The following is a 27,980-nucleotide window of genomic DNA, read 5'->3' on the forward strand; positions in this document are numbered from 1 at the left end:
ATAGTTTGGTCTCTATTTTTAAAGGATGTGTTTTGGTGCAAATTATGTTTAATCTTCTGAACTCCAAACCGACAAATAACTAAAAACATGAACCATGATTAGATGAAATAATTAAGAGTAAAGTTTCTGTTTGGCAACAGGTCACACAGAGACTAATTCAACCTTGATTCATGATTCTTTAACTGTACGTTTTGTTTATGTTTGTATCAAGCTTTGCGTCTTGAATTGATGGGAATCAATTACAAAAACAGGAGAGAGAAATGTCACAAAATAATTGTACTTACATGTTCTGTTTTGTCATTTTGGTCAAAGACCGGAATTCATTTCCCAAAAATAGTCATACTTTATTAAATACACCAGTGTGTCATCGATCACACTGTTAAGATAGTCTGAACTGAACTGGAACTGGGAGATTGTTCAGCTATGTCTGTCTACCTATGACTAGGATGTCTCAGGAATAACATTAACCTTTAACACTGCAGAGTCCATAATGATTTAAGGGCATAAAAACCCTTAAAAGCTTAAAGTGGTTGTTGGCCCTGTAGATTTTAGATCTGTGTTTTCATTCAGGTGAACCTAAATTGTCAAGAATTGTGATTCAGTTTGACATGATAGTGTACCTGTGTGTACGTGTACTGTTTGTGTGTGCTTTACTTCAAGACAAGTCAAATAGTATGCAGTTAGGTGTTGGAAGTACATTATAAATATTATGTTACAGATATCTACTGTAGTCAAAAAGGATTTCCAGATATAATAAGTGAATATACAGTATAATAAAAATATATTATAATAATAATAATCTATTAAACAGATTTATAGTCTATTTGTGAAAGAACTGTACTAGCAAATGAGAATTCTAGATAATAGACTGAACGTAGTATGAACGTTGTATCTATGTTTGATTAAAATCCTGTGCAAAAGAGTATGTGATAGAGAAAGAGGCTATTTATATATTTTAAACTTTAAGTAAGACATATGTAGTGGAAGTATTCAGATCATTTATTCAAGTAAAAGTATCAATTTGTAAAAATATCAAATATAAAGTATCGATAAGGACAGAAATAAATACAGAAAGTAACAGAAATAGATAAGAAATATATAACCTAAAATAAGAATAATAAAATCTAAATTATACAAGAGTGTTTGCAGACACAATTGCATGTTAAAGTGACAGTGGTGCTGATTAATAGCAGCAGATTATGTATTGATAGGCCACATATATATTGTTGGATTGTTTTTACTTATGAACGTGTAAGTAGTATTTTAATGTTGTGTGTGTGGTCGAGGTGGAGCTTTTAATTGCTTGATATAGCCTATACTGTGTGTTACCTCGTTGTATGGCAATGTATCGTACATTTAATAAGATGATCATAATGTGTTTTGTGTAAATATTCAAAGTTAGTCAAAAAAGTAGAGGAGTCAAAAGTAAGAGACTATATTTCCCCTGAATGTTTGCGCAGTGGAAGTATAGTTATAGTTAAGTACTTCTAAACTGTAGGTAAGTACAGTACTTTTGAAAATAATTACTTTAAAACAATCTTAGGCCCAATTGTTGTTGCGCATGTTTTTATATATTCAACATTCTGACCTGTTACCACGGCAACAGCAACGCGTCACACACACAGGACGCAACCACGCGGCCGGTGAATGGGTTTCCGGTTCTGACCGTTTATCCCCGTTAAGGCAAAAGAAAGGGCTTCATGGCGATATACTAAAAATATAAATATTTGTAGACTGAAAGTGGACTTCCGGTTTGTTTATTCGGTACCAGTTTCATCTCGTTTACCCCGAAAATCAGTGTGCAGTGTGCATCAGTGTGCGTCAGTGTCTGAGTGGATCATGCCGAGCAGAGCAGCGGTGTTACGTTAGTAGAGTCAAAATGGCGTCTGCTGCTTGCTGCACACGGCTCAACACCCGTTTAATCCATCTGTGATTAGCCCGATAACTACATTCAGACAACCCGGGACTTGTTTTGTTGTAGTTGTTTTCGGTTTTCTGCGCTGATACAGTCGGCCCACATTTCAGCGTCATGTCGGACTCGGAGGAGGACAGCCAGGACCGGCAGCTTAAAATCGTAGTGATTGGAGACGGTGCGTGTGGAAAGGTGAGAAACCATCGCAGAGACACACGTACAACTTTAAAAATGACACGTATTTTAAGTCTAAATTCAAAACGGACGGTTTGTTAATGCACGTCAGCGTTCTGCTGTTTACGTTACTCATCGTGACGCTGCTCTGGCTTTCCCAGTCACCATGGTGACCGCGACGCTAATGTAGCTTAGTTAGCTAAAAGCTAACAACATCCAAAGGCTAACGAAAACATAATAAGCTAACACTGAGTTATGTATACGCCACAGCGACATGTTTTAGCTTTGTCTTAAATGTAGTAGACGTGTAAAGAAAGCAACACGAAATATATACGTTGTATTTAACTTCACGATATGAAGTGAAATTAGTTTATAAACATATAAACAAACATAACAGAGATAAATTAATATCACAGTGCAGGAAGAGGCAAAAAGCCAACTAGGCTTATTTGAAACCTCCACCTAAAATGAATATGCATAATATATATATATTTTCAAATGAAAATGAAATGCCAAACATCAACTCAAATGCTCTGACTTCACGAGTGAGTCACTGATTTAGTGCCAGTGGACATAAATATTACTACATGACAACGTTAAATTATGTCTTTGTGCTCCTGATATCCACATTTGGGAGAAAGTTGTCCACGCATGTAAATACTGTCTACTGCCAAAAAGCATTGATGTTAGTTCAATGTCAAATACATATGATAGTAAATTGTCCCTTTTAGTACGAGAAGTTCAAAAGTTCAACATACATAAATTACTGAATGAATGAAACCATATTTTTGTTTTCAACTGAACATCTCAGCAGTTTATTTCTGCTTAAACAGTGACTCATTGGAAACCTTAAGTAGAATAATATAACAGTTGTTAATAGCACGAGGGACTGGAAAAGAGAAGTTGGCAGTATTTTTTTCTGAGTAATGATATAGCCTTTTGTGAAAATGGTCAGTCAACAGTTACGGATTATTGTGTGCTAGTCATACATAAAACATATATCTTTGAACAGATAGATGTAAATAATTGTGTGAAGGACTTCCTATGTAGTTGACCTCTTGTAATCTAACAGGTCGGTTGGTTATTTCAGCTGTAACCTACAGGAGGAGACATCCAGACTCAAGAAGTGAGATTGTGAGGACAAACGTTGCCCATTCATACTAGACAAGGGTGTTCATCCCAGTCAGAGTTTGAGATGGCTCGATTACTGAATGACAAAATACGTTAGATAATGGATGTGAAGGAATAGTTAATGGTTACTTAAGTAACCCAGTATTAATCGCACATTTATGACTACATGCTAAAGTAAAGATACATGTTAGATGCTACTAGACATACAAATCATGCAGTGCAAGAACTGCTCTCAGGCTGAATTAAAATGTAAACATATTTTTCTAAAGTTCTTCTGTAAAAAACAAAGTTGATGGACACGTGTGGTTGTGATCCCGTTTCAAAAATAGCATTATGGATTTAAATCTGGCACTAATCCGTTGTTCCAAACAGATTCTCTACCCAGTCTTTAATAACCATTGCATGTGCTATTGAACATAGTTTTAGGTTATGTGCCGGTGGTGCTTTATAGTAAGTGAGAACATTGGCTTACACTTTGAAGATATTATATTGTACTGTTTTTTTCTGCCATTCTCTTCAAACCAGTTCATTTAAATATGGAGTAAAACACATTACATCAAAGTAAATTTTCCCTTTTAAAGTAGTTTTTAAAAATAAAATGTGTCTATTAATTGTTTTGAATAGCTGGATGATTCACAGTACACTTTATTGTTGCAGCTACTGATCGGTGAACCCAGAATAAAACACTGTGCTGTGCAGTATTATACATAGTATGACAGTTTCTTAGCCTGGCTCTTGCAGCTGGTGGTTGTTTTCCATCAGTGTACCTCTTTCCTCCCCGCTAAGGACCCTCATATACATTTGGCTCCAGAGTGAGGCCCCATGTCTGCACAACCCACATGAGAAATGTTTCTGTTTTCTCATTTGGCAGAATAAAATAACAAATAATCATGTGTGAAGACTTAGTTTTATGAATGTCTGAACTGTAAACAAATGTACCTTTCATCAGTGTATTGTCTCTCTCACTCCTGTTCCCTTTCAAAACTACTCGACTGAATCATTCAGTATGTTGATCTAGTGAAGATGTAGATTAAAAAGGCCTAATTTACAACCACAACAGTGAAATATTTGCCTAGTCACACCAACTAGTCATGACAATTGAGCTACGGTTCTTCTTCACTGCATCTCGAATCCTCGTATGAATTAATGTGAATGTAAGGCGGGAACGTCAAGTGCTTTTCAGCTACACATCCCCTTTCGTAACTAATCTCACTTTCCCTCTGGGAGAAAGAAAATGAATGTAGCAGTAATAGTGAGACCCGATGAGAAAAATGAATGTCCTCATTCTGGAGAGTAGACATTTTCTTTTTTTGGGGTGGGGGGAAATGGGGGGGCAGGGGCAGAGAACACACACAACTCAGTTCCCAGTAGATACGCTACATTAATAACCCTCCTCCCACCGCTGCCAGGTGTCAGCTCGTCACTGTCTGAATGACTTACCTGCTTGTCTGTTTTGGGCAGAAAACGGCAGCCCTGCCCCCCATTTTGAGTAGGCACCACTGACTGACATCTTGAATGCCGTTTCCCCCCTTATTAATGTCAATTTGCTGAGCAAATTGCAATTGGATCAGTTTTTCTTGGACAGCCGTTTCGGTGGTATTTTTGCTTGTGGTCGGTTGTCCATTCAGAAATATAGGGAGATGTGTGGAAGCACGATGTTTTTCAAATATGGAGTCTCACATTTAGCCAGGCTCGTAAGGTGCTGGCCCTAATTCACACACAGGTCTATTTTTTAACCGGAGTTAGAAGCCACTGAGTTTTTCTGAATATTTGCTCTCTAAAAAGGAGCTTTAGATGCAGGTCCTCTGCATGAATGGGTGCTGCTTCCCAGCAATGTGATTTACAGTCAAACTCTTCATCAGAATACCAACATTTATATCTGTCCTAACTGTTTAAGCAGAATGAAGAGACCAGTTTTGATGCAATGCTGCAAAAATGCACTGCATCTATCAGCTGAGTTGCATCACATGGACATAGTCAGCTTGCCATCTTTTTTTTCTCCCAGTTTCTTGTTTCAGAAAAACTTCCCCCATTTCCCGGCATTGGTATCATTGGTGACCCTGTGCTGTTCTCTGTGTGTTTGTGTGAGTGTCAGGATTACGCCAGCTTTTACATTCGCTGGTTAGTTCCAATTGTATGTTGGAAAAAAAGGACTACGTTGAGGGACGAGAGCCAAGCTACTGGAATGCCAAGACAAATGGCCGACCAGGCCAACGCCAGCATGTGGAATACATTTTTGCTGTCCAAGCTTGTTATTCCTGTGTTGTCAGTGATTGTTTGGGCTACTTAAATGGACAATTTTCTCCTTGTTGCGTCAGTCACCTCTAGTAATTTTTCAGTCACTCTTGATCCAGTGACATGCTCCGCAGGCGGAGATTAAAGAACTGTAGGTTAGTGAACTTTTAAAACAATCAGTTGAATACAACTTAATTCTGCATCTCCAAGAAGATAATAATCACTGGCCAAGGACACGATTACACATTTGATAGGTTTAATTCAAATATTTCATTTCAAAATCCAAGCATAAAGGTGGCATCCACAATGACAAATCAGTACCTAAAGAAAGAAAAATAGACTCCAATTTACTTGAGGAAGATTCGAGTAAAGCCTGAAACTTCCAGTCTTATTTGAAACATTATTTGGCGAAACCTTAACTTCTTGAGCCTGAATGGAGGTAGATAAGGAGATAGGCTCAAGTGAAAGCTCAGTGGATTGAAAGCAAGAATTTAGATTTAAATCCTCTAACCCTCAGTGAGTGGCAAGTCCCACATTAAAATGCATTTGCTGCCACATGAACACTCAGGGAATCCCATTGCTTCACTTCTCTGTTGTGTTTATGTAAGCACACTGCTCTAAAGATAGCTAATAGACATTCAGCACTTCATTTTTTTTCCTATCCTCATCCATCAAAATGAATTGAACTTGGCATGTCAAGCCTGCGCTATGAATTCCCATGGATTTCAGGAGAGCCCCTAACATACTATTTTTTTTTTCCTCAAACACAGCTGTGACAGTGATGGAGGTTTTATAATTTGTGGCAATTATTAGGTCTGCAGTCTGCAGACATGACATACTCCGACACCTGTTTTTGTAATTCCCGTTGATTTTCAGTGTCACAACCGTGGCTGAGTAGTGAGACGGCAGGGAGGAGGCAGACAGTTACATGAGCGAACCTTTCAGTCAATCACAGCGTTTTTGAAGGTGCTTAAAATGGATTTGTAATAATGAAATGAAACGTCCTACAAGTCAAACGTCAGGTCGCCTAAGAGTTATGGCTCCACGCTATTGTGGATATGTTGTGATATGATAAGTTATACCCTTGTAGTTTTAGAAATATTAAATGGAATATTGTAAAAAGCTTACTTTGGCATTTAGTCAGTGTAAATTAAATCTTTTTCAGGAAGTAAATTAAATCTTTTTCAGGAAGTTCTTTAATATACTGTATATTTTCTCTGGACGGAGTTTTGTACTATCTTGCATTTTGCCCTGAGCCATGCTGTGATTTTGACTTGGTATTTATGTTATGCATATATGTGGGAATATTGCTTATTATGCACTGAATCGAGGTTTCTCCTTTGTCCTTAAAGCATTTTCTTTTAAAAACACTCATCTGCTTTAAATGACATATCTTTAGTCCCGTTGATTGCTGCAGAGGTTCTCTGCTACTCGTTCACCGTGTCTCTCGCTTTGTCTCTCCGTTTCAGACATCACTCGCCACCAGGTTTGCACAGGAGGCCTTTGGGAAGCAGTACAAACAAACCATCGGCCTGGATTTCTTTCTGAAGAGAATAAGCCTTCCAGGTGAGACACCTCCATAATCTTTAGGGAGTGCTAGCTTGTTTAGAGACTCAGCGAGGACACGCGTGTTGCACAAGCACGTTAAAGCAGACTTGTTAATTCAATAATATACGGTAGTATTTGGAAAAGATTGTAGTTGCACTGACTTTACTGTTGTACTCTAATATGGACCTTAAGGTTTGGATGTTTGTGTCTACTTTACATTATCCATGTTAAACAGATCCAGAATATTAATTGAAAGTCTGACAAAGAGGCCTGTTGTTCCGCCATCACTTCCTGTCATATTTTTACTTCACATATTTTCTGGCACTGCTCATATTTTCTTGTCCGACCATTTCCAGGCAGAGTTTGTTCTTCAGGTTAACTCGGGAGCTGAATGTGTCTTTTCTGGTAGCTCCTCATTGTAGAGTGTCTGCCACTTCTCAGGCTTATTCACTCTGAAAGCTCTTCTCTCCAGAGCAAACAGCACACTCTTTTTTACTTTTTTGGACTCCACAAGGCCAATGGACAGCTTATGTCCAAACGGGCGAGCCTTGCCCATAATTCTGTGGGCACCGTACAGAGTAAATACATTAACATTTTATATCCATATCGCTGATCCCCACGTTCAACCGATCGTTGTCCTGCACCACATAAAACATTCATGTTCTTGTTTGTTTATGTTAAACCCTCAGAAATAAAGCCACACTCTGTATCCCCCTTAGATCTGTAAAATAAATGTTTATTAACTGATGCTATATTTAGACGAAAGCACTCCGTTTTTACTTCCTACCATGTGAAATGGGGATTTTTTGCATTTTAAATGGCATATCTAAAACTCTGCCAAGGCCTAAGCTCCAGAAATCTGCAAAGTGGCTCCATTCTTTCATTACTAATAAACCAACATTAAGTGAGGGCAAATTAAGTGCTAAAAGTAAAAGTTATGCTGATTTGTGAGTTGGCCGAAGGATTCTATTTTGATTTTGTGTCAGTTTCAGCTTATGAGACTTAGGAGAACTAAACCCCCAAAAATGCTGTGGTGGAGTCAGGATGAAGAGAGCCAACCATAAGCACAGGCTGGGCTCAAAACCTTTTAATACGAACTCGGACAAATGCTGTTAATCGTTTGACTTCACTTTCCAGTAGGTTTCTGTCCTGAAATATTCACTGAACTCTCCAGTGTTGAACTGTAACCTTTGTTTAAACATAGTGTGTACATACGTCTGTATCACTGGGGCAGCAACAACACCGGGTCCAGCACCGGAGTTGTTAAATGGCCCATTTTTCTGGGGAATTGGGTGTTGATGAGCTGATGAAGAGGAGGGTGGCTCTGCGAGCTGGGTGGTCCCAAACTTCGTTAGGACCCCCACCCCGCCTTGTATTGGAGAGGTTGTGCGGCTCTCCGGGTCTCTATGGGGCTGTAAGGGTCTTTTGCAGCAGGGGGGAGAGTAGCCTATAGCCATGAAGGCCCAGCTTGTCAAACTTAATGTACATTTTTCCAACGCTGGGAGAGGTGAGGCGAGGCCGACTGGCACACAACAGCCTCCTCTGTGTGTGCTTTTTATAACAATACCTCTTCCAGATGTCTCTGCCAAACCAATGTACAGGCGGTGAAGGGGATTGGCTAGAGGTGAAGTTTATTTCATACATTCTCTAACTATCCGACGCTGCTTTGTCTGCGTCCACCTCCAGTCATAAGACAATTATCAACATTCCCCTTTTCCTGACCTTATCAGTTTAAGTTTCATCCATTGGGCTCACTATCGCAGTTTCTACTTCTTGCGAAGCATAAGCAGAAAAATGTCAGAACTGTTGAGTCAGCGTGAATCTTTGAAACATAAATAAAGCTAGTGTCCAGGCACGGTGGATGGGTGGGGATGGCTCTTTATAACACCGAGGGAGCGTTATTCATTGCACTCCTCAATGTAGCTTTACATTGACACTGTATAGTCTAGATGTAGTGACTGTGAACCTCAGCGTTTCCTTTCCTCGCTTCAAAAAGGGGACTTATGAAGGGGTTGAGTCGTCCAGCCGTGTCCACAGAGTACGCTCTGCTCCCCATCGCCGCTCCAGCCCAGCACCGAGCCCTCATCACACCAACATAAACTCCTCGCTGTCTGGTCCTCCCTCCTCTTTTTTTTTGGGGACTTTTTTTTTCAACCACCCCTTACATTTTCCAGAGGAAGAAAATATTTATTTGGATTTGGTTTTTGTGCCCGTCTTTCTCTCTCTCTCTCTTTCCCTCTCATTCACTCCTTCTTTCTCTTTCCACAGGCATTCGGACAAGAGTCTTCTTTTCCTCTCATTTTGTGTTTAATTATTGCTATTTTCCTTAACAGCACATAATTCTCCTCACTTCCCCAACTTGGCAGGATATGGCACCATGCAAACAGCTCTAAGAAGCCTTTTTTTTTTTTCTTCTAGGGTATTGAGAATGTTTAAATTAGAGGGTATGCGTACCTATTCATCCCCCTCAATATCTGGGCTGAATATTCCTGGATGTGAGGTGTGGGTGACCTGCCAGGCAACAGCGCTTAGCATGAAGGATTAATTGCTGATTTATTGTTTCCATTATGTATATCAACAACGTGGACTTTAATTATAGAAATCGCTCACCCAGATTACAGGGTCCAGTTACAGCTGACTCGTTATTTCCTCCCGATTATGAGCTTTGTTAAAACAAATAAGTTAATGATTAAAAAGGAAAAACACGTCCAGAATAGAAACCCACAAGTTGCAACATTATCGTTTTTTGCTCTTTTTAAAATGTTAAGCATTGTTAAGCAGACAAACTGATTTTCACTCTTCACTCTGAAACATCTATGCCTACTTCTCAGTTAAATGTTTCTGTCTCTTTTCTCCTCTGTAGGCAACTTGAATGTGACATTGCAGGTGTGGGACATTGGAGGCCAAACGTTAGGCGGGAAAATGCTGGATAAATATGTATACGGAGCTCATGTAAGGACACGCACGCACGCACGCACGATTGTGATGAAGATGATTGTGACAAAGCTACAGGGAGCACAAGAATAATTAGTTTCTAGACTTATTATGACAGCTTCATTCAGAGCTCCCCCTCCCTCTGCAGCCAAATCACAAGAAGTCCTTTGGATTCACAGTGAGCACAGAAGGTCAATAGAGCTTTAAAAATCAGCGCATCTCTACTTTTACACAGTTACAGTTCGATGTTTTGTGTCAGACTGAACAAATTTTGAAAACACTGTAGATCAATACTACAACTATTCAAAAACTACATTCCTAAACATGTATGCTTTTATTGCTGCCAAATTCATTTTTTTATTCAATGCCAAGTATCTGATAGCACTCAGCTCTTACATGAAGGAGTGTAGGAAAAACAGGCTACTAATTGATCCATTTACTCCCACTTAATGCTTGTCCTGTGTTGATTAAAAGGACAGCCGAGCTCTGTGCAAACGTTTGTGTCGGTGCATACCAGTTATACATGTGTCCGTAACATCACCGTCCACAAGTAGCTGTGTTGCTACAGACGAGTGCCACCTGTCACCTCCAGGATGTCTGTGGTTTGAGGAGACCTTCTTAAACGCCACGTTTTGTCTAATCTGAGATCCATATTGCAGCACAAGAACATTTGTCTCCTTCCTTCACAAGCAAAATGTTCGTACCTCACTGCCACATTACGACACTTTGCTTAGCTTCTCGTGAGCGCTGTGTGGAACCTCCACACCTATTGTCCAGAACTGTGCGTCCTGTAATCAATCATGGCTGTTCGGAGAGACTCGCAGTAATTGTCAGAGGCCTGAGCTGTCATCACAGACCCTGTGTGTTGTGACAGTGCGTGTCCGCCGAACAAAAAGCAACAGACTCCCCTTCAGTCGTGTTGCATCATGCAGTAAAAGTAGAGACAATTACCTTACATCAGGTTACCTTAGATCAGGCTTACGTTTAATTTCCAGCCCCAGAAACCTTTAAGCAGTGATAGCAGTGAGTTAACCTGTGTGATTATTCATCTTGATTTATGCCAACCGCTCTATCTCTGTTTACTCTTTGATTAATTTATGTGTCTATGTAAACAGCTCCCTCTGGCTTCAGTGTTTGCTCAAACATGAGTCTGGTGTTGTTGCACGCGTGTTTCTGCAGTGAATACAGTGTTGAGGATCACACAGGGAGGAGGAGAATGTCTTTAGGCAGACAGCCTTCGCTCGTTAGCTCAGATAGATGACCAAACCTCACCTCTATTCACCTCTGCACTGAATTCTTACAAAACTAAGTTCTGTTAATGCACAAAGCACACACAGAAATCTCCTTACCTGGATCATAATAATACTGAACCTACATCAGAGTGTGTCCCCTTCTATTTGAGTCCGTCCCCTACTCTAGGAAGAGATGCAGTGCCACCTACTGTTCCGTTGCTCCCTCAATATTACTCAAGTCAAAATGAGAAATGAAGCCGTGCACTCACATCCAGGAAATGGAAAGGTGAGCTGCACAAATCAACGTCTGAGGACTGTGTTGTTCTTTGTGTTTTTCCAACGCAGGGGGTTCTCCTGGTTTACGATATCACCAACTACCAGAGCTTTGAGAACCTGGAGGATTGGTTCAGCATGGTGAAGAAGGCCAACGAGGAATGTGATACCCAGCCGGTTGTCTCGCTGATTGGGAATAAAAGTGAGAAATACGCATACATTAACACATACAGTACTTTGAAAAAACTTAGTTGTGTAGTCAATCAAGTTTGGAAATTGTTCTATCTTCAATGGCTGCAAATTAAATCAGGCACTCTTATATTTAATAGACTGAGTTCTTCTCTATTCATTTCACCCTGACCCATTTTTTGTTTTTGCGTGTTTGTGTGTGGAGGAGTGCGTGTTTGATGGTAGCAGACGTGTTTGTTAGAGCACCAGATAACTGATCGGTGTGATAAGCCAGTTGATAAGAGAGTGAGGTTTTGGAGCGATGGGAATGCTGATGTTTGTGAACTCTGGGGAGTGACTGACGATGATTTAAGATCCCCGGGCCAATGGACCTAGGGCACCGCTTATCTGAGCCCCACCCTTTCTCTCTCAGTCAGTGCCCGTCTGCCCCCCTCCCCCCACCCACCCACCCAACCAGCCTGCGCTCCTGTCCCGAGTCGTTGGTTAAGGAAAGGAACTCGACGTTAACCAGACGGGTCTCCTCCTATCAGCCTGCGCCCATCCACCCACCTCCAGAATAAAGAGTAATAATGATGACTCTTTTTAAACATCCCCTTGACAGATGTGGAGTCATGGCTGCCGCCGTGTTATTGTAAAGTGAGGCGTCAGTGTGTGTGTCTGTAATGGTGACTGTCCACCTTCCCGGGTGATGATGAACGGTCAACAGAGTGGTGCCTGCACACAGGAAGCTCTCGCTAATGTTACTCAACGGGGACCATAGGTCACGGTTTAATTCGCCTGTCTGGAGCAGATTCTCTTGTCTTCGCATCCGTTGCATCTCCTAATGCCCCGGCTTTAACGGTGGGCGCCTCTGTATTTAGGCTAGGTTTTGGGTGTATGGGTGAGTGTGTGTACTGTAATTCTTAAGTAGTGTCCATCCCGCTGTCAGGCTCCTCACCCCCACACTCGCACAGTCCGTCTCCCCCTAATGGCTCTATTGCTGAGAATGGCCCATGTGTGTTTTTTCTGGTCCTACAGGCTGAAAAAAAGAAAAACAAAATCCCACACAGATTGCCCCACGAGGAGCAATCAATTACCTTACGAGACTTTGTGAATCCCTCAACCCTCGCTTGAAGAGTTAGCCTCGCTATCTAGCTTGAAATGTCCACACTTCCATTTTTGTTTCACTTTTTTCATCTCTCAATCCTTTTTTCTAACCTTTTTAAGTACTGTAGTATTTTCTCCAAAATGAACACACACAAACAATAAGCTGAACATATGAATACACAGCATATTTTCGGGAGCAGAGTTTAGATTTCCCTTCAATGGTTCCCATGATGTTGGACTGAGTGAGGCAACATGTTTGTGACAACCAAAATAGAAGTACAGACATAACAAGGAGCTTATAAAAAGACAGATTTATGTCTCTGTGAGGGCTCGTCTTAGGGGAGATTTTTAGTGTTTCCAGTTAGATAAACTGAAGGTCAGAAGTGGCTCTAGATGTCATGTGCGCAATAGCACTTACTTTAGAGCAGCTGGAAATTTTTCTCCATGTAATAAAAGACCTGTTACATTATTATAACATTTTAAATGTTCTTTTTAACATAAGTGAACATGGAAGCTACAATCAAATGTGACTCCGTTTGGCTTATTAACGGTACATGTGCTACCGTATACATCGAGTTTAAATCTCCTGATTTACCCTGTGCCTGCCTTCTAGTTTAATTTGAACACTGTCTTCTTTACCCGGTGTACGGTAAATGAGCCTATGGACCAGACTGGTTCATTAACGATGCTGTCCCCTCCTCTCCTTACCCTGGCCTGACTGCCCTCCTGTGCCATGTCACTGCTGGGGAACAGCCTTTCCTTTCTTCAGCTTAGCATGGCCGGCTGGGGTTAAGTGTGCTTGTTAAGCGTCACTACGCTGCACCCCCCCGTGCCCTCCGCACGCTGCCCAGAGCCTTGTGTTAAATAATGGCACCACTTGTAACAATTCAGAGAGGAAGCCAATGAAATGTTTTATTTACGGCACACAATTATTTATGCAAGTGCATGAACACACGCATAGAGAAACACGCATTTGTGCAAAGCGACACACTTGTGGAGTTCCTGAGAACACATGGGTAATGGAAGAATGCTAAGCTCTTGGTCTGTCTAAACATACTATAACTGTTTATTACAGCGCAGCCCAGTGTAACACCGTATGGTACACAGGAACCTCTCAAGAGAGCTGTTGGCTTGTTGCGCAGTCATCTACTCCACCACTCGAGTGTTTCATTTTTAGTAGACTAATAAGTGTATTTTGAAAGGACCCCAAACGATAAATTATTTAGCTCTTTGCTTTACAACAGCTGCGTTTGGACTGACGACTGTTTGTCTTTTGGATCAGAGATTGTCTGATATAAACTACATGGCACTGTTAGCAGTCCTGATCCATATTTTGCATCTCTTTGTGTGTTATAATGTCCAGATATTCTCATTGAATGGGACCGTCAGCATTTTAAAATGGCTTATGTTACCTAACAGTAATGTTATGTTACTTAAGACTGCGTCGTTTATCAAACCAATTTGTTTTTATTAAGTGGGGATCGCAGGACCCCCGCCCGCTGCCCACCCATCACCCTTCCCATCGCTAGCGCTCTCTCCCTCAGGAACTCCAGAGCATCCATCATGGGATTGTGCAGCCCTTATTTGGGTGACTTAAATGGGTTCAGTTCTCTTAACCCCTCCTCATCACTCATGGCTTTTTGCTCAGAGGTTCTAACGCTGTTCACTGCCGATCCACTCAGGCCTGCCATGGGAAACGTTCCCTCCTGCAGGGAGATAAGGTTCCCGCATGAAGAGAATTTGTTCTTGTATTTGTACACTCATTATGTCATACCTGCCTTTCTCTTCCGCTTTGTTTAGTTTACCCCCCCTTTCTTTCTACCTATCTTGCGCCATCTCTCAAACACACTTACACATTCATTTTCATCCCTGTGCAAACATGAACTCTTTCAATCACATACTTAGACCTACTCTGAATGCTTATCTCTCACATGTGTAGACTAACACTTCTGCTGAAGCTGCCTTTGCTTACAGTAATGTCTCTTCATTGGCTCCATGTCTCTGTTGTGTTAAACAACATGTGTGTGTTTGCTTTCTGCACGCTATGACAGATCTCACCGCATACCCGTTACCCGTCACACTTCACTCTCCCCAGTTTTCCACCCAGCCCTGTGAAAGTTAAAGTGAAACGTGGATCTCCCCTAACTCTCGATTCTCGTGAAGCATGTCCTTGCCACCAACATTGTTGGTCTTGAGTTGTTTGCCATCTTGGCAGGGCCTCGGGTGGAGTTGAAGCCTTCCCCCTCCCCAGCTCTCGCACCCCCGTCACCTCCCTGCCCCTGTAAAGCTGCCACAGTTCCTGTCTGTTCAGTGCAGGCCTGCACATTTCTTAATAGAGAGATGCTCAGAAGTCCAGGAGTGCCGAGGAGCTCAATGCGCTTCTGTTTTTGGTTTAGCTCAAAAATGTTTTTCCTGGCTCAACCCACTCGTACTTAGGTCCTCTTACAACAAACTAAAAGGTCCTAATTGCCCCCAGGGGAAAGGTTTAGCTACAATAGACATGTGGTGGGACAAAAGCCCAGTGCTCTTACTCTGCACCCCTCCCCAGATAGAAAGGATGAACACGTCAGCAGTGTCTGTTTTGCACTGGGGGTAGCGCGACCGCAGGTTCGACACTGTAAAACACTATATATACAATATATGGACCCAGTAAGGCATGGTGCTTGGTTCGGTAAAGATCTGGAATGTTTACAGTTTACTCCAAATCCAGTGTTTCCCGTTTCTCTTCACATTTTATGGAAGGTAAAGGGTCAGGACAGACATGTGTATCAAATTGTCTCAGTAACTGCACTGACTGTAGCCTGCTGTCTCTCTGTACGTCTGGAAAAGATGGGAAATAGAGATTCAGGTTACAAGAATTACAGCTGTATTACTCTGCGGCTGATAAGTCGGTGTAAAATCACAGCTGCAGATAATGAGGCGTGTGTCCGGCATTGATGAAGAAATGCTTTCTTGTGTTTGTTTAAACCTACTTAGGTGGCTGATAGGCGGTGCTTCCCACACAGAGCAATGCAACGAGTGTCAATCTGGTGCTCTTTGCTAAATGAACTGAATGCTAAGATTTAATTGTAACAACTGTTTGACCCAGCTCTGGTCCCTGCACTCATCTCTCGTGATTCTCATGCCTGTCGAAACATGGAAAGTCCTCATTCATTTTAGCCATCCATAAAGCAAATATTGTTGCACATGCAGCAGATGATCAGTCTTTGCATACCTTCTTGTGTGGTAAGTCACGGGCCATTTGAGTTGCACAGCACAGCTTAGCCACCTGACCTGAGTGCTGCCTGGAACCCTCATCACACTCAGGCTTTACTTTATTTCTCTGCTTCACAACATTGATATGGAGGAATTCCTGGAAGGGGCCTTGCTGACACGGGGTTGGGTAAATAAGCGATTGATCTGGATCCACAGGCATATTTTATACATGTATGTGAAATATCAACACAGTTTTTCCCTTTTTTTTTGTGGTGTTGAATATTACATCACTGTCTTTGGACCCTTCTCCCGCTTCAGGTTTTTAACTTGTTCGATGTTTGCTCAGGCAGTCGTGAGCAGGACTCACTCTCCAGGTTACAGTTCACTGCTGTCGCTTGAAGTTGAATATGTAGGCCAGTCCAACGCATCACTGCTCTTTCTTTCTAATTATGAATTGACTTTTAGTGATGCGAATGTGTACAATTACGAAGGCTCCCCTGTGCTCCGTATAATTATTATAGCTCATAGTTATGCTGCCGCCTCACAAAGGCACGTATTACAGCTCGCCCATAAAAGTCCACTTAGTTTAACAGCGACAGGAGAGCTCGGAGGACATGGCCAGTGAAACCCAGGGCAGCGTCTTGTGTGGTCAGCTCAGAGCTGGGCCTTTTGTTCGCTTTTCACGAGTCCTGGGAGCCCGTTAACCCAGGCTGCAAGGCCCTCGGCCCCATGTTTTACTGTTGCAGTGACAGCCCGGCACTCCAGCTCTCTCTCTCTCTGCCTGTGGAGCTACTGCTGGACACTCTCTGTTTTACACTCCCTGACCGAAGAGGAAGACCACATTGTTTTACTAGCCGCTGTGGAGTATCTGATTATGTCTTAAAGTGTGGATGCATGTGTGTGCATACGAGTGTGTGTGTGTGTGTCTGCACATCGTTTCATGAAGGACGATCAAATGACAAGATGAGCTATGATCAATGAGCTGTCGACAGAACACTTCTGACCGAGTGGAAAGCGAGCCCCCTGACGGTCCCGGCCCGTTTCAGGCCACCGGGGCAGGGGCGCCTCGGCACAAAGAGCGGTCTGTCTCTGTCAGGAGTCCCACGAGGCCTCCAGCACGGGCCCCGCTCACCTCCACAACACCAGGCTACTAACAGCACTTCATCTGTCTGTCCGCACCCAGAAAAGTCACGATAATATTATTAGCTTTAATATACTGATATTCATCTCTAATTATTCCACCACGAGTTGAATTCTTATAGATCTAGTTATAAAATGTAAAAGTCATTAATAGCAGTGTAGGATCGGTTACAGATTGATGAAATATTCTAAGCAGGAATTATAATTTATTCATTTAGGATTTCCTCGATGGTAAGAATCTGTTAAAGCCAAATGTTATATTAAAATCATTTTCAGTTTCAAGTATTTACATTACGATGTTTCAGTCCTCAGAAAAAAACATTGCCTATACTGTAAACAAAATCTACACTGTTCAGGTCTAATGAGAGTTACTTGACTTCTGAATGACTGCATAGTGTCTTAAGAGTAACGATAATACTTATTCTGTGACACTGATATTTTATGACTATAAAAAGAAACTGGGAACAAGCCAGCACTTTTTTTTTTAGGGGAAAAGTAGTTATTGTTTACATTTACATTATGGTGTGCATGTTTAATACAAGTACAGACTTATCACGCCCTTCGTATTTCAAAACACCATTTATGAGCTTGTCATGTAAACCGGTTGGACCCGAGTATTTAAATGCTTCACATAAATTCCACTGGTCATTTTGTTTTTACTAGCCACCTGTGTTGTGAAAGTTAAATCAATGTCTAATTTAATCAGACATCACCCAGCAGGATTCATTATACTTGTATTGACTTGTTAATGTAGTAACGGTCTCCTCGTATCTTGTACCAGAACATTTAATGGTAAATAATATGCCACATGTAATTAAGCTTACCAGTTGGTTATCGGACTTTGAGGGAACGTTATTCAGCTGCTTTTTCAGACTCCTGCAGTTTAATAATAATTTGTGATAAAGTGTTGAAGTGTCCGCTGGCTTTTTTTGTAGTATTTTTTAGAAGTTCAGGTTGGTGGTGGGATGGATGGCATTGTTTTATAAGACAACTTACTCACCAAACAGAGAATTGTGTTGTGTTACACAGCGTTTTTGACTGAATGCCTTACTGTAATGTGGGCGACGTAAACCTTAAAGTTACCGTGTGGAGTTTGTGATACGCTGGTGAGTATCATTTTGATTTACACGTCATTGTACTGTTTGTATATTGTGCTTCATCAGCACATGCATGAGGACGCATAGAAGGTCCACGAGCTCGGGGGCAATGCGAGGGTGGTGTTAATGCATATAAAGAAATGGTTGCCTTAAGGGGTCGCAGTGCACTAATAGAGAAGGAGGACCGAGAACAATGCGGGTTTCCAAATATTCAAAAGGTTTTGGTAAATGTTTTAAGGAAGGAAAAGTATTCACCATGTTTAAAAGGACTAAAGGACACACAAAAAGCCATGCTTGTTTACAAAGAACATTCTACAAAACTAAATATACTACATTTGACTAAAATGTAGTTTTAAAATACATTGTCAATGCAGAATAGTTGTATTCATAACCCAGCCGTCAACACACATCAATGCAATAACATCCCGCTGAGACAGTAAGAAATCAGGCAACAGATAATGTGACGACTGAAATGATCTAAGAATAGACACAAGTAATGACGGAGGTATTTACTGTGACATTGAATATAAAATAGTCTTGAAAACGGCCAGAGATATCACAATACTCACTTCAAATTCCTTTTGCAGACAAACGCCTTCTTTCCCACTTGAGTCCATACATTAGGGATGGACAGCAGATTGTGGCTTGTGATCTGATGGAGAGATGATTACAAGATGAACTTTCTAATACGTTTGCAGAGATGCAACTGTGAGGACATTGTGCTGATGCATGTTGGTAACCAGGACTCTTCAGCACGTATAATCACCGTTAGACACGATTCTTATGTTGTTTTACTTTGAAGGTGAAGCAGTAAAGACAAAGACACAAATCCCCTAATTTGCATTAGGAGTAGGACTTGGTTTGATAATCCCTGCCCTCACTATAGAGTTTGTTTCATGATCGTCATCGAGGGGAAACTGAGGCAATGACTGAGGTAATGTTGGAAGCGATAGGTTCTCCCCTGGGGTTCATTAGGTTCAACCCTGTAACTTTCACTTAATGTGATATGACCCCTTAGAACCCCAAGTCTCTGACAACACACACACACACACACACACACACCACCATTACTACCACACACAGACACATAGACACACACGCAGTTCACACATTCCACCCTCAGCCCTCATACAACTGCTGTTTAGTTTAAAATGAGGCTGTCGGCAATTAACTGTGTTATGTCAAGCTTACTCTGTGGCTGTTGCTCGCTGGGTAAACTCCAATTGGTCCCCAGCAGCTGACTCGGTAGAACAGTAAGTAGGTGTCTCTGTTATCACAGCGTGGTTTTAAAAAGCCCACTGAGGATCACACAGTGCAGTGTAGGATGTCAAGCTGGTTAGCCAACATGGAGCTGTTAGCTTATTGTTTTGCTTTGGCAACGTGTGTTGGTGAACTGTAAAGGAAACATCCGTCCTTGAGTTCTCACATCGTCCACATTTGGCCTGTTGCTGCGTCAATTAGAATAACAATAGAGTGTCTGGAAATGCATTGTGCTTTGCCGGTAACCTTTTTGGTTCTGGTATAAATATTCCCATTTAAAGTAATAATAGATACAACACAATTCTTGAGATGAAAACTTCATCACTTGAACCAGGAGGTTAAGGTGGCCAATGTTAGGTAATGTCAGCAGCATTGTTGCCACAGTGGCAGTCATGAAACAGGTCTGTTCCTGTACCTCGCTAAGTGACCATTACAGGATAAAAGAGTCATTAAGTCAGTAAGTTTGACAGTCACATGAAACATCATAAAACCCGGTTAAGGCTTCTGATCGTGTGTCTGCAGGTGTGTTTTGATTCCTCAACATCTCAGCCACTCATTTCTCTACCAACAGAAACCTGGATAAACCAGGTAGAGGCCTTATCCAGGTTTCTGTCAAGTACATTTTAAAGGTCCGAGATTGGGAGTATTACGATTGCCTCTCAACGACTCATGTTGATGGCAAGCGAGCGGTGAAAGAGCCGCGTGCTTCGGAGTGAATAAACTAGGCTACAGTGTAGTTTTGTCAGAAGTTGGCACTATAGGCTACATGTGGCTGTAATCTGCCAGTAAACAGAGAAGAAGAAGAAGTGAAGGTTGCGAACCGGAAACAAAACATGTCGCCTTGGCCATCTAACCCATGTAGGGTAGAAACATGGAGAGAAGTCTTCAGGGATTGGTTTCAGTTGGGCTGACAGCAGAAACAGCTGATCTGCCATTTCCGTTTTTGTAATTTTTTAAGTTTAATAGAAATTTGATGTTTTCCTTCAGCTTTGCTAATGCTTCATACTTCAAAATGTATATAAAATACGTGAGTGGAAACATGGCTATAGTCTCAATTTAAGTCACTTAGTCAAATCATTTATTGTTAATTGTTACTTGGCAGTTGGTGCACTTTCCTCTTCTATTAAGGGAAGGTGATACAGCAACAGTATTGGTTTAAAGCATGTTCTGGGCAGATCCATTCTCCCAAAATCCAACCGTGTTACTAATTTCAAGCTTTTAGTGACTCCCTCCAAGTCTGTCTGGTTTCAGGATAATCAGTTTTGCCAGTGAGCAGATTCTTTCCATGAATGAGCTAAGCTGACATCCCCACAGTCACCAACTTGTGGAAAGAAACATCCATATTTTCTCCTCATTTGGTTTTGTTCTCATTTATGTAAAAGGTCACCACAATAACAAACCTGTTATTTACGGTAAAAGCCTAATTCATCCGCCAAATATTAATCTCTAACTGTTGTCTTGTAATTCCCCGCAACGACAGGCAGACCTTTTAAATAAACACTGATGGTGACCAGAGCGAGGGAGGGCCATCGCTCTTGGCGAGTGATGATCCCTTCCACTATCTCTGTGCGCTCGAAGGCCTAAACAGTTTATTTCATTTTTGCAGTCACTTCCTAGGGATTGTTACGCTGATGTACAGTTTGACAGAAACGGAGGGAAACCAGATCAGCGCAGGAAGATTGTTTTGACCTGATAAGTAGAAATGGGTACATTAGGGAGACAAATGGAGCAAACCACTAAAACTGTGGGATTAGCCTTGTATTCATTTTACACAGACAGATGCCACATGCTGAAAAATAATCTTTTATGTGAGAATGTGGGCCCACCTAGAGTATTAGTTTGTGACTTAAAGGAGCACACAGCGTAAAACTGAGGACGGTCTTGTTACGCTTATTGGTGTACGGTGAATATATGTCGACAAAGAAATCTCACCACAAGGTCCATTTAGTAGATGTTCTGGGTCTTTCTTTCATATCATCTGATCGTTAAAGACATCCCAGTTGTCCTGGGATTGTAGATTTCTTTTTTTCGGAGCTCCTTGTGTTTAGACGAAAAAGGCAATCTGAACATCTACAAATTCCAAGACAACGGGGAAAAACATCAACTGACTCATTTCATTTTTTACTCTTCAACCGACAGCTCGAAAACTTCAACTGATAATTCAGCCGCTGTCACTGCTTACATAGCAGCTGACCATTATTTAAACAGCACACACTAAACTATCTGTGGCGCAACTTTAAGTGGAATCAGATAAATTAAGTGAAACTAAAATGCTGTCATTGTTTACACTTCAACTCAACTTCTTACTCTTTAACTGAAAATTCAACTGCTTTCAGTGCTTCAACTTAAATTCAAATTTCAAATGCTTTTTAGCGTTCACACTTCAACATACACCCCATACTCTTTCAGTGCTTTAACTTCGACTGACCCTTCAACTGCTGTAAGTGTTTCAACTCAAACCACTCGCATGCATTTTGCAGCGTAAGCAGAATTACATTTTGCCTCTTCTAGTTTTATTTTTTTCCTCATGGCCTAGTTCTGTATCCCTCCTCCCCTTGATGCACGTACCCACAGGCAGGATTCAGAAACCTCACTCACTTGTACACTTTTTAACTTACAGTAACGTGCCTTCCTCAGCTGCTGAGCCACGATGTTAATGTTGGCTAATCTGACTGTGACACGTGATTGATAACCTTTCCCAAGTGTGCAGGATCCAAAGGATTAGCAGTGTTTACCTCTAGTAGCATGCAGGGTACCTCCGCTGTTAATGACTGAAGTAAATAACCTGCTGACGCCTATGAGACAGCTATGTTTATGTACAGGCCGAGACATGACAGTCTGCCCTGGACACTGAGTAGTTGTAAAAGTGTCTTCTCTTGCCCAAAAAGGTTTGTGTTTATATGTCACTTATGATGATATGATGATGGTGATATTCGTTCTAGTCTAAAATGATTCGTTCCAAATGTATTTCATATGTTGCTGTGGATTGGCCTTTAACTTTTTTGGGTCATATGACTTACTGAGATATTAATAATACAGGATTAGTGCACTGTTTACATTTCTTCCTCGCTATGTTATCTGTCTTTCTCTGCTTCTGGCTTTAACCCCCCCATCCTCCTCCCTCGCACACGCGCACACACACACACACACACACACGCGCACACACACACACACACACACACACACACACACACACTCTAAGGGGCATGAGAACGGGGAAAATCCTTGACAACTTCAATGAAACCTCACACAAAGAGCAAAACTCGGGGGGACGAGAGAAATGCAACACCGTACAGTAGCCTGACCTCCTCCAGCTACCATAGACATGTACGCACCAGATACCGGGCGTGGCCGCCTTTCCGCACAAAGCCAGAAATAAAGAGCGAAGCTATTGCTTTCAGCAGGAGGACCCCCGGGTGACCTTCCTCATCGACCCCAGCATGACCCCATAGGGAGGAAGGAGAGAAGCAAAGCGCACGGTATCACTGCACAGGAGTCGAATGCACATCACAATAGCTAAAAAGGAAGGCGCTGTCATTGTGTGCTCACGGTAAATCAGCAGGAAGGTGACAGTCCCAGTTCTTGGGCCCGTGTGCTCACCGTAAAGGCCGGCACACTCGTATGTCAAACTGTTTTCTCTACGCTCTCACTGTGAGTGTAGCCTGAAGACTTCGGTCATCCGCGCATTGTATCTTAAACATTTCTCCACAGCTGGGCTGGTTTGTCTGTTTCGGGTCAAATAGAGGTTCATGGCTTCGGGGTTGAACTGTACGAGGCTTACACCGAGGAATGTGTCACATCGAGCTTCAGTACCAGCTGGGACTGGTGATGCTCGGTGCTACTGAATTCATCATTTATACTCTCAACCCCCCTGAAATGACTCCCTCCATAAATTAACAAATAAAACTAGCAGCTGCGTTTGAAAGTAACATAACAATTGAATTATGCTTTGTTTGCACGTGCCTATTCTTTTACACTAGGCAGATCCCCCCTCCATCTTAACTCGAGTGTAAACAGTTATCTTTTCTGTTTATGTTCAGATACGTGACAGTTAACCCTGCAAGAGTGCCGTGTAACCACCTTATAAATCTATCTATTTTCTCACATGTCACGCTGTGTTTCGTCCACAGTCGACATGGAGCACATGAGGACAGTGAAGGCTGACAAACACCAGCGTTTCTGCCAAGAGAACAGCCTCGTCAGCCAGTTTGTATCGGCCAAGACGGGGGACTCGGTTAGTACCAGCTGATTCAATAAGTCACAATGAGAATGTGATGTACAGAGAGACGTTTAACAACACTTACTTTGTCCTGTTTCGTTTTGTCTTTCTGCAGGTGTACCTTTGTTTCCAGAGAGTGGCTGCTGAGATTCTTGGTGTAAAGCTAAACAAAGCAGAAATAGAGCAGTCCCAGGTGAGCCACAATGGCATCAAGGTCCTTCTCTCAAATAACACCATCTATGCAGCTTTTAAGCCACATTTTAAATGGTTTATTTGCTCCTAACTTGGACAGAACATGTACATTTCTTTCTCTGCTTTGCACTTAACGCGCTAGTCGAGAGATCACTCTTGTCTTAAATGTATAATTGATTGGTAAATGAGTGAAAGTAGATGCTTTAGAGTTCTCGTAACATTACGTGCTATGTTGTGCCTGAACTTAAGGGAGGTCACAGTGAGTGTGTTAGGTCAGTGGAGGTCACCCCACACTGTAAAGGACCATTTGTTGTGTAAACACGAGTTTGTTACGTCTGCGTCCTGTGATGATCTACCTGCCACTGACACTGGCCATCTGTAAATAGACCCACATTGACCACATTAACGCGTGACGTCGGAGGTTAAAGGTAGGCCGTTGTAGGGGTGAGGAGGTTAGGATTGTCTGTCTGATTTATTTGGTTTATCTCCCACCGTTTTGGGCTAAAACAGGGTCTCGGCTTGCCAGCCAGACCAATGTGCCCAATGGTGGCAGCTGTAGGATTTACAAGGTCGCCTCCCCCAGAAGCATTAATCCTGGGTCTGATATGACTGCTTGGAGCCACACTGGCTGGGTAGTAGTTGATGAGCCTGGGGGCTACAGAGAGGTCAGGACCCCCAGAGAAGGGAGAGCATGTAAGGGACAGACCGGCCAAATTCTCAAGACCCTCTCCCAACACCAACACGGCTGCTGACTAACTGAAAATGACCATCGACTAATGGAGCTGTCCATCTAGTTTATTCTTCCTCCCCTCCCTTGATAGATCTGTCAATAAAGCAAAGTGCTTTAATCCAGGCTAATCAAACTGGGTGAGTGGCTGGACCCAACATGCTCTTCATGGGAAAAGACTAGTTGACAGAAGTGTGTCAAGTGTCTTGTAGATCCAAATGTATATATAGATAGAAACCTGATGCGTGGCCACAGCTCAGAGACTGAGTGCACAATCCCCACACATTTGTAATAAGTGATTAGCCAGCAGTATTTCATTTTTCAATTATTTTTTTTTTTTTATCCTCGTCAATATATTTGTGTCAACAGTAGTTTGACAAAAAAAAAAAAGGGATGTTCTAGAGATCTCAAACATGAGGACTCCAGGGCATTAGAGACGTGTCAGGAAAATCAGGAAAAGTTTTTTCCGCAAATTTTTTAACTCATTCAATACGTACTGAATGTCTGCTGGTTTGGTCTTCGGCTGCAACCAAGAATCACATTATCGTTTAGTCTGACAACTATTTGTTCAAAAATTCCCAGAGCCCAAGGTGATGCCAAAGCAACAGTCCAAAACCCAAAGATATTCAGTTTAAAATGATATAAAACAGAGAAATGTAGCAACATCTTCCATTTTGGAAGCTGGAACTCAAGAATGTTTGGCATTATTAAAATAGTTGTAGACTGAGTTTATTGTTTCTGTTCCAGTTTGGTCTATTTTCCATCTGAAACTCCACTGTGTTCTTAAACAGACAATATAATATAATGTTGGAGATGTGCAGGAACGACACACCGGGTTTGCGTCGTGTATATAGAGATGAGACTTTAAACAGGTCATGGTTCTGGGTCTAGCCGTGGGGCCCGCGAAGCCTCATTATCAGCTGTCAGCTTCAGAGAGCTGAACACGAGGGTCACAACCCCTGACAGTATTATATCTGCCTGGCAGCCCTCTCCGTCATGGTCCTCTGTCTGTTGGATCAGATAGCGGGGGCCACGGATCACTCATTGACTGCGACACCAAGCTTCGGCAGCTCGTTAATCAGACAGCCAACCAGGGCCTGCTATTCAGCCATGTGCTCTGTTATTCGCTGGTAATGCAGCAGTCAGTTGCACCATTAAGATCAAATGTAAGTTTCTTTAAACTTGAAGGCCCAACCTTATGTATCCCTAAAATTCAACAGCTGCAATGTAAAGCGTTAGTTAGATCGTTAAAAACATTGAAGTGGCTGAATTAAACGATAATGGAAATATCGCTTTAAGTTTATTTCTTTTTTGTCTCTTGAGTTAAACGTGAGATTTTTGGGATCATAGTTTAATTTTGAATTACAAAAATGAAAGTCTGTATTTCTGGCTTAAATATTTCTGTGTACATTGATGTCATGCGTCACTGTTTTTTGTCTGTTTCTCACATTTCTTGATAATTTCTCTCACTCCATAACCCTCTCCTCCTCCTCTCTTATTCATGGTCCTCACCCTACTTGGCTTTGGACTCCATTCTTCTCACTCTCATCATCCTCTCCCATGTCTCGGTCCTTGTTTTTGTCTTTTTGCTTTCCTGACGTGTTGAACCTGCTCAGAGGATTGTGAAGGCTGAGCTGGTGAACTACCCACAGGATGAAGGCCCAATTAGACAAGAGAACAACCAGCAAAGCAAAATATGTTCTGTTCAATAGTTGGAAGTATGTCTCCACAGTTAGACAGTAGATCTCTGTTAGATCTTAGAAGCAAAAACAGCTGCTCTGTAGTTGTAGTGAACATCACAGTCGAGGTAGATGTATTTAGTTCCCGTGGTTCAGATTTGAGTCCTTTAAAAAGTAGAGAAACCGCTCAGACTGATAGAACCTAATCACGCCTCCCCTGTTGTTGTGTCATCATGTTTGTTACTCTGAGTGATGTAGAGAGAAAAACCGTCATGATGATAACAGAGATGCACAAATATTCTGATCAGTGTCTATAATCACTGCATGGATTTTAATTCAATGTCTGTATCTGTCGTTGCATCATTTCAGCGTGTGGTGAAGGCGGACATCGTGAACTACAGTCAGGACACCGTGGCCAGGACAGTCAACCCCCCACGCAGCTCCATGTGTGTGCTGCAGTGACTCCTCTCCAGCACTTAAAGACGTAAAATTGCCTTCAGTCAGTATTCGTCTTTCAGGATTGTGTTCAGAGTGCGTTCTCTGTGTTCCTGTGTGTCAGTCGTACGGATGAGATGAAGAACAGACTGTGTGGTTTCGAGGCCTTGGCCTGTAGTTCGGATATTTAGCAGGAATGGTTTCTCGGGTGGTTTACCAAAACGGTAACAGGACCTTCGTTTTTGTTTTTCCAAGTTTACACGCAGCTATCATTTTTATTTCTGTGATTCACCTTAAATACATATTAAAAAAAGACTTGATTCATAGTATGAAGCTGGTTGTTTAAAGGAGAACAACTGTAATCCCTCTGGTAATTGAAAATATTTTTTATATATATATATATATACGTATATTTTCCTCTGCCATTGCTATTAGAGACATTTGTTTAAATGATTAGATATATTGCAGTATATTTCTAAAGATAAAACTATTTACAGCTGTCAAATCCAACTGCAAAGTGGATTTGTTGTTAGAGTTAAACAGGGAGGTGAAACCAAATTATCTTTTATGTCTGAGGTGCTTCTCAGTTGAACAGAAGGGAAATAGGCGTTAAAGAAATGCCGTAGTGACTGAAATTAATCTCTTTCTTCAATTTGCCAATTAGGGGCTTGCACTAGCAGTGCTGTGACGTCAACTGTGTACTGTTATTTTACATAAATATAATTCAATTTTACAATCTTAAATTAATATTGACATTTTATATTCGTCAGATTATACAAATAAGTAAACAGTATCTCCGTTGTCTAGATGTTTTTTTGTAGAGTCTTTGTGGTAATTTGATTATTAAGCTTTACATTTTCACATTGTGTTGTTAAAGTGTTGATGAAGGTAGGTGAATATGACTCAGGAGTGTCAAACGTACAACATTTTACAAGAGGTCTCTACATAAAGCCTTATTAAGCCGTCCGTTATAGAACAGAAGTTTGAAGACTAGCTATGATGCATGAAATGCTTTACAAGACGAGGATCTTCACTTTATTAGCCTGTTTGACAGTTTGTTTATTGTAAGAGACGACTGCGATGTTGTACGTTTAACTAGCTTTGTCAAAGTAGTTTCTACATGCTAGTACATGTTGCCATGATTTAATGTGTTATCCACTGACTGAAATATGTATTTGTACAATAAAAGCTCTATTTCAAAGCTGCTTTCATTCTGGTCATAATAATTAAGAATGTACAGGTGAAAGAGAATGCTTAGCTGATGTTAAACAGCCACAGAGTTTTGTGTTTCTAAATAAAAATGCTACATGGAAAACAAGAAA

At 41.6% G+C, this 27,980-nt stretch overlaps 1 protein-coding gene across 2 annotated transcripts; it reads left to right on the forward strand.

Moving 5' to 3' along the window:
• The first annotated feature begins 1,659 nt into the window (after window positions 1–1,659).
• Window positions 1,660–27,980, forward strand: rab28 (RAB28, member RAS oncogene family). Of its 2 annotated transcripts, none has more exons than XM_076103900.1 (7): window positions 1,660–2,104; window positions 6,922–7,018; window positions 9,864–9,952; window positions 11,512–11,641; window positions 23,537–23,640; window positions 23,741–23,818; window positions 26,161–26,571. In XM_076103900.1, the coding sequence occupies exons 1-7, from the start codon at window positions 2,030–2,032 to the stop codon at window positions 26,254–26,256; spliced, it is 669 nt and encodes a 222-aa protein (XP_075960015.1). In that variant the 5' UTR covers window positions 1,660–2,029; the 3' UTR covers window positions 26,257–26,571. The 2 variants fall into 2 exon arrangements, with proteins under 2 accessions (XP_075960015.1, XP_075960014.1); XM_076103899.1 differs by lacking the exon at window positions 26,161–26,571 and adding an exon at window positions 26,593–27,980 and having other exon boundaries at window positions 1,669–2,104.

The sequence above is a fragment of the Anarhichas minor genome, unplaced genomic scaffold, assembly GCF_050575085.1.
Source record: "Anarhichas minor isolate MPS153535 unplaced genomic scaffold, ASM5057508v1 ptg000028l, whole genome shotgun sequence".
Lineage (NCBI taxonomy): Eukaryota > Metazoa > Chordata > Actinopteri > Perciformes > Anarhichadidae > Anarhichas > Anarhichas minor.

What these genes read in the sequence shown, in the direction of transcription:
- rab28 (XM_076103900.1), top strand. Translation starts at nt 2,030, where the DNA reads ATGTCGGACTCGGAGGAGGACAGCCAGGACCGGCAGCTTAAAATCGTA. An exon ending in AATATGTATACGGAGCTCAT is followed by an intron (nt 9,953 to 11,511) that starts GTAAGGACACGC and finishes TTTCCAACGCAG; the next exon opens with GGGGTTCTCCTGGTTTACGA. An exon ending in CAGAAATAGAGCAGTCCCAG is followed by an intron (nt 23,819 to 26,160) that starts GTGAGCCACAAT and finishes GAACCTGCTCAG; the next exon opens with AGGATTGTGAAGGCTGAGCT.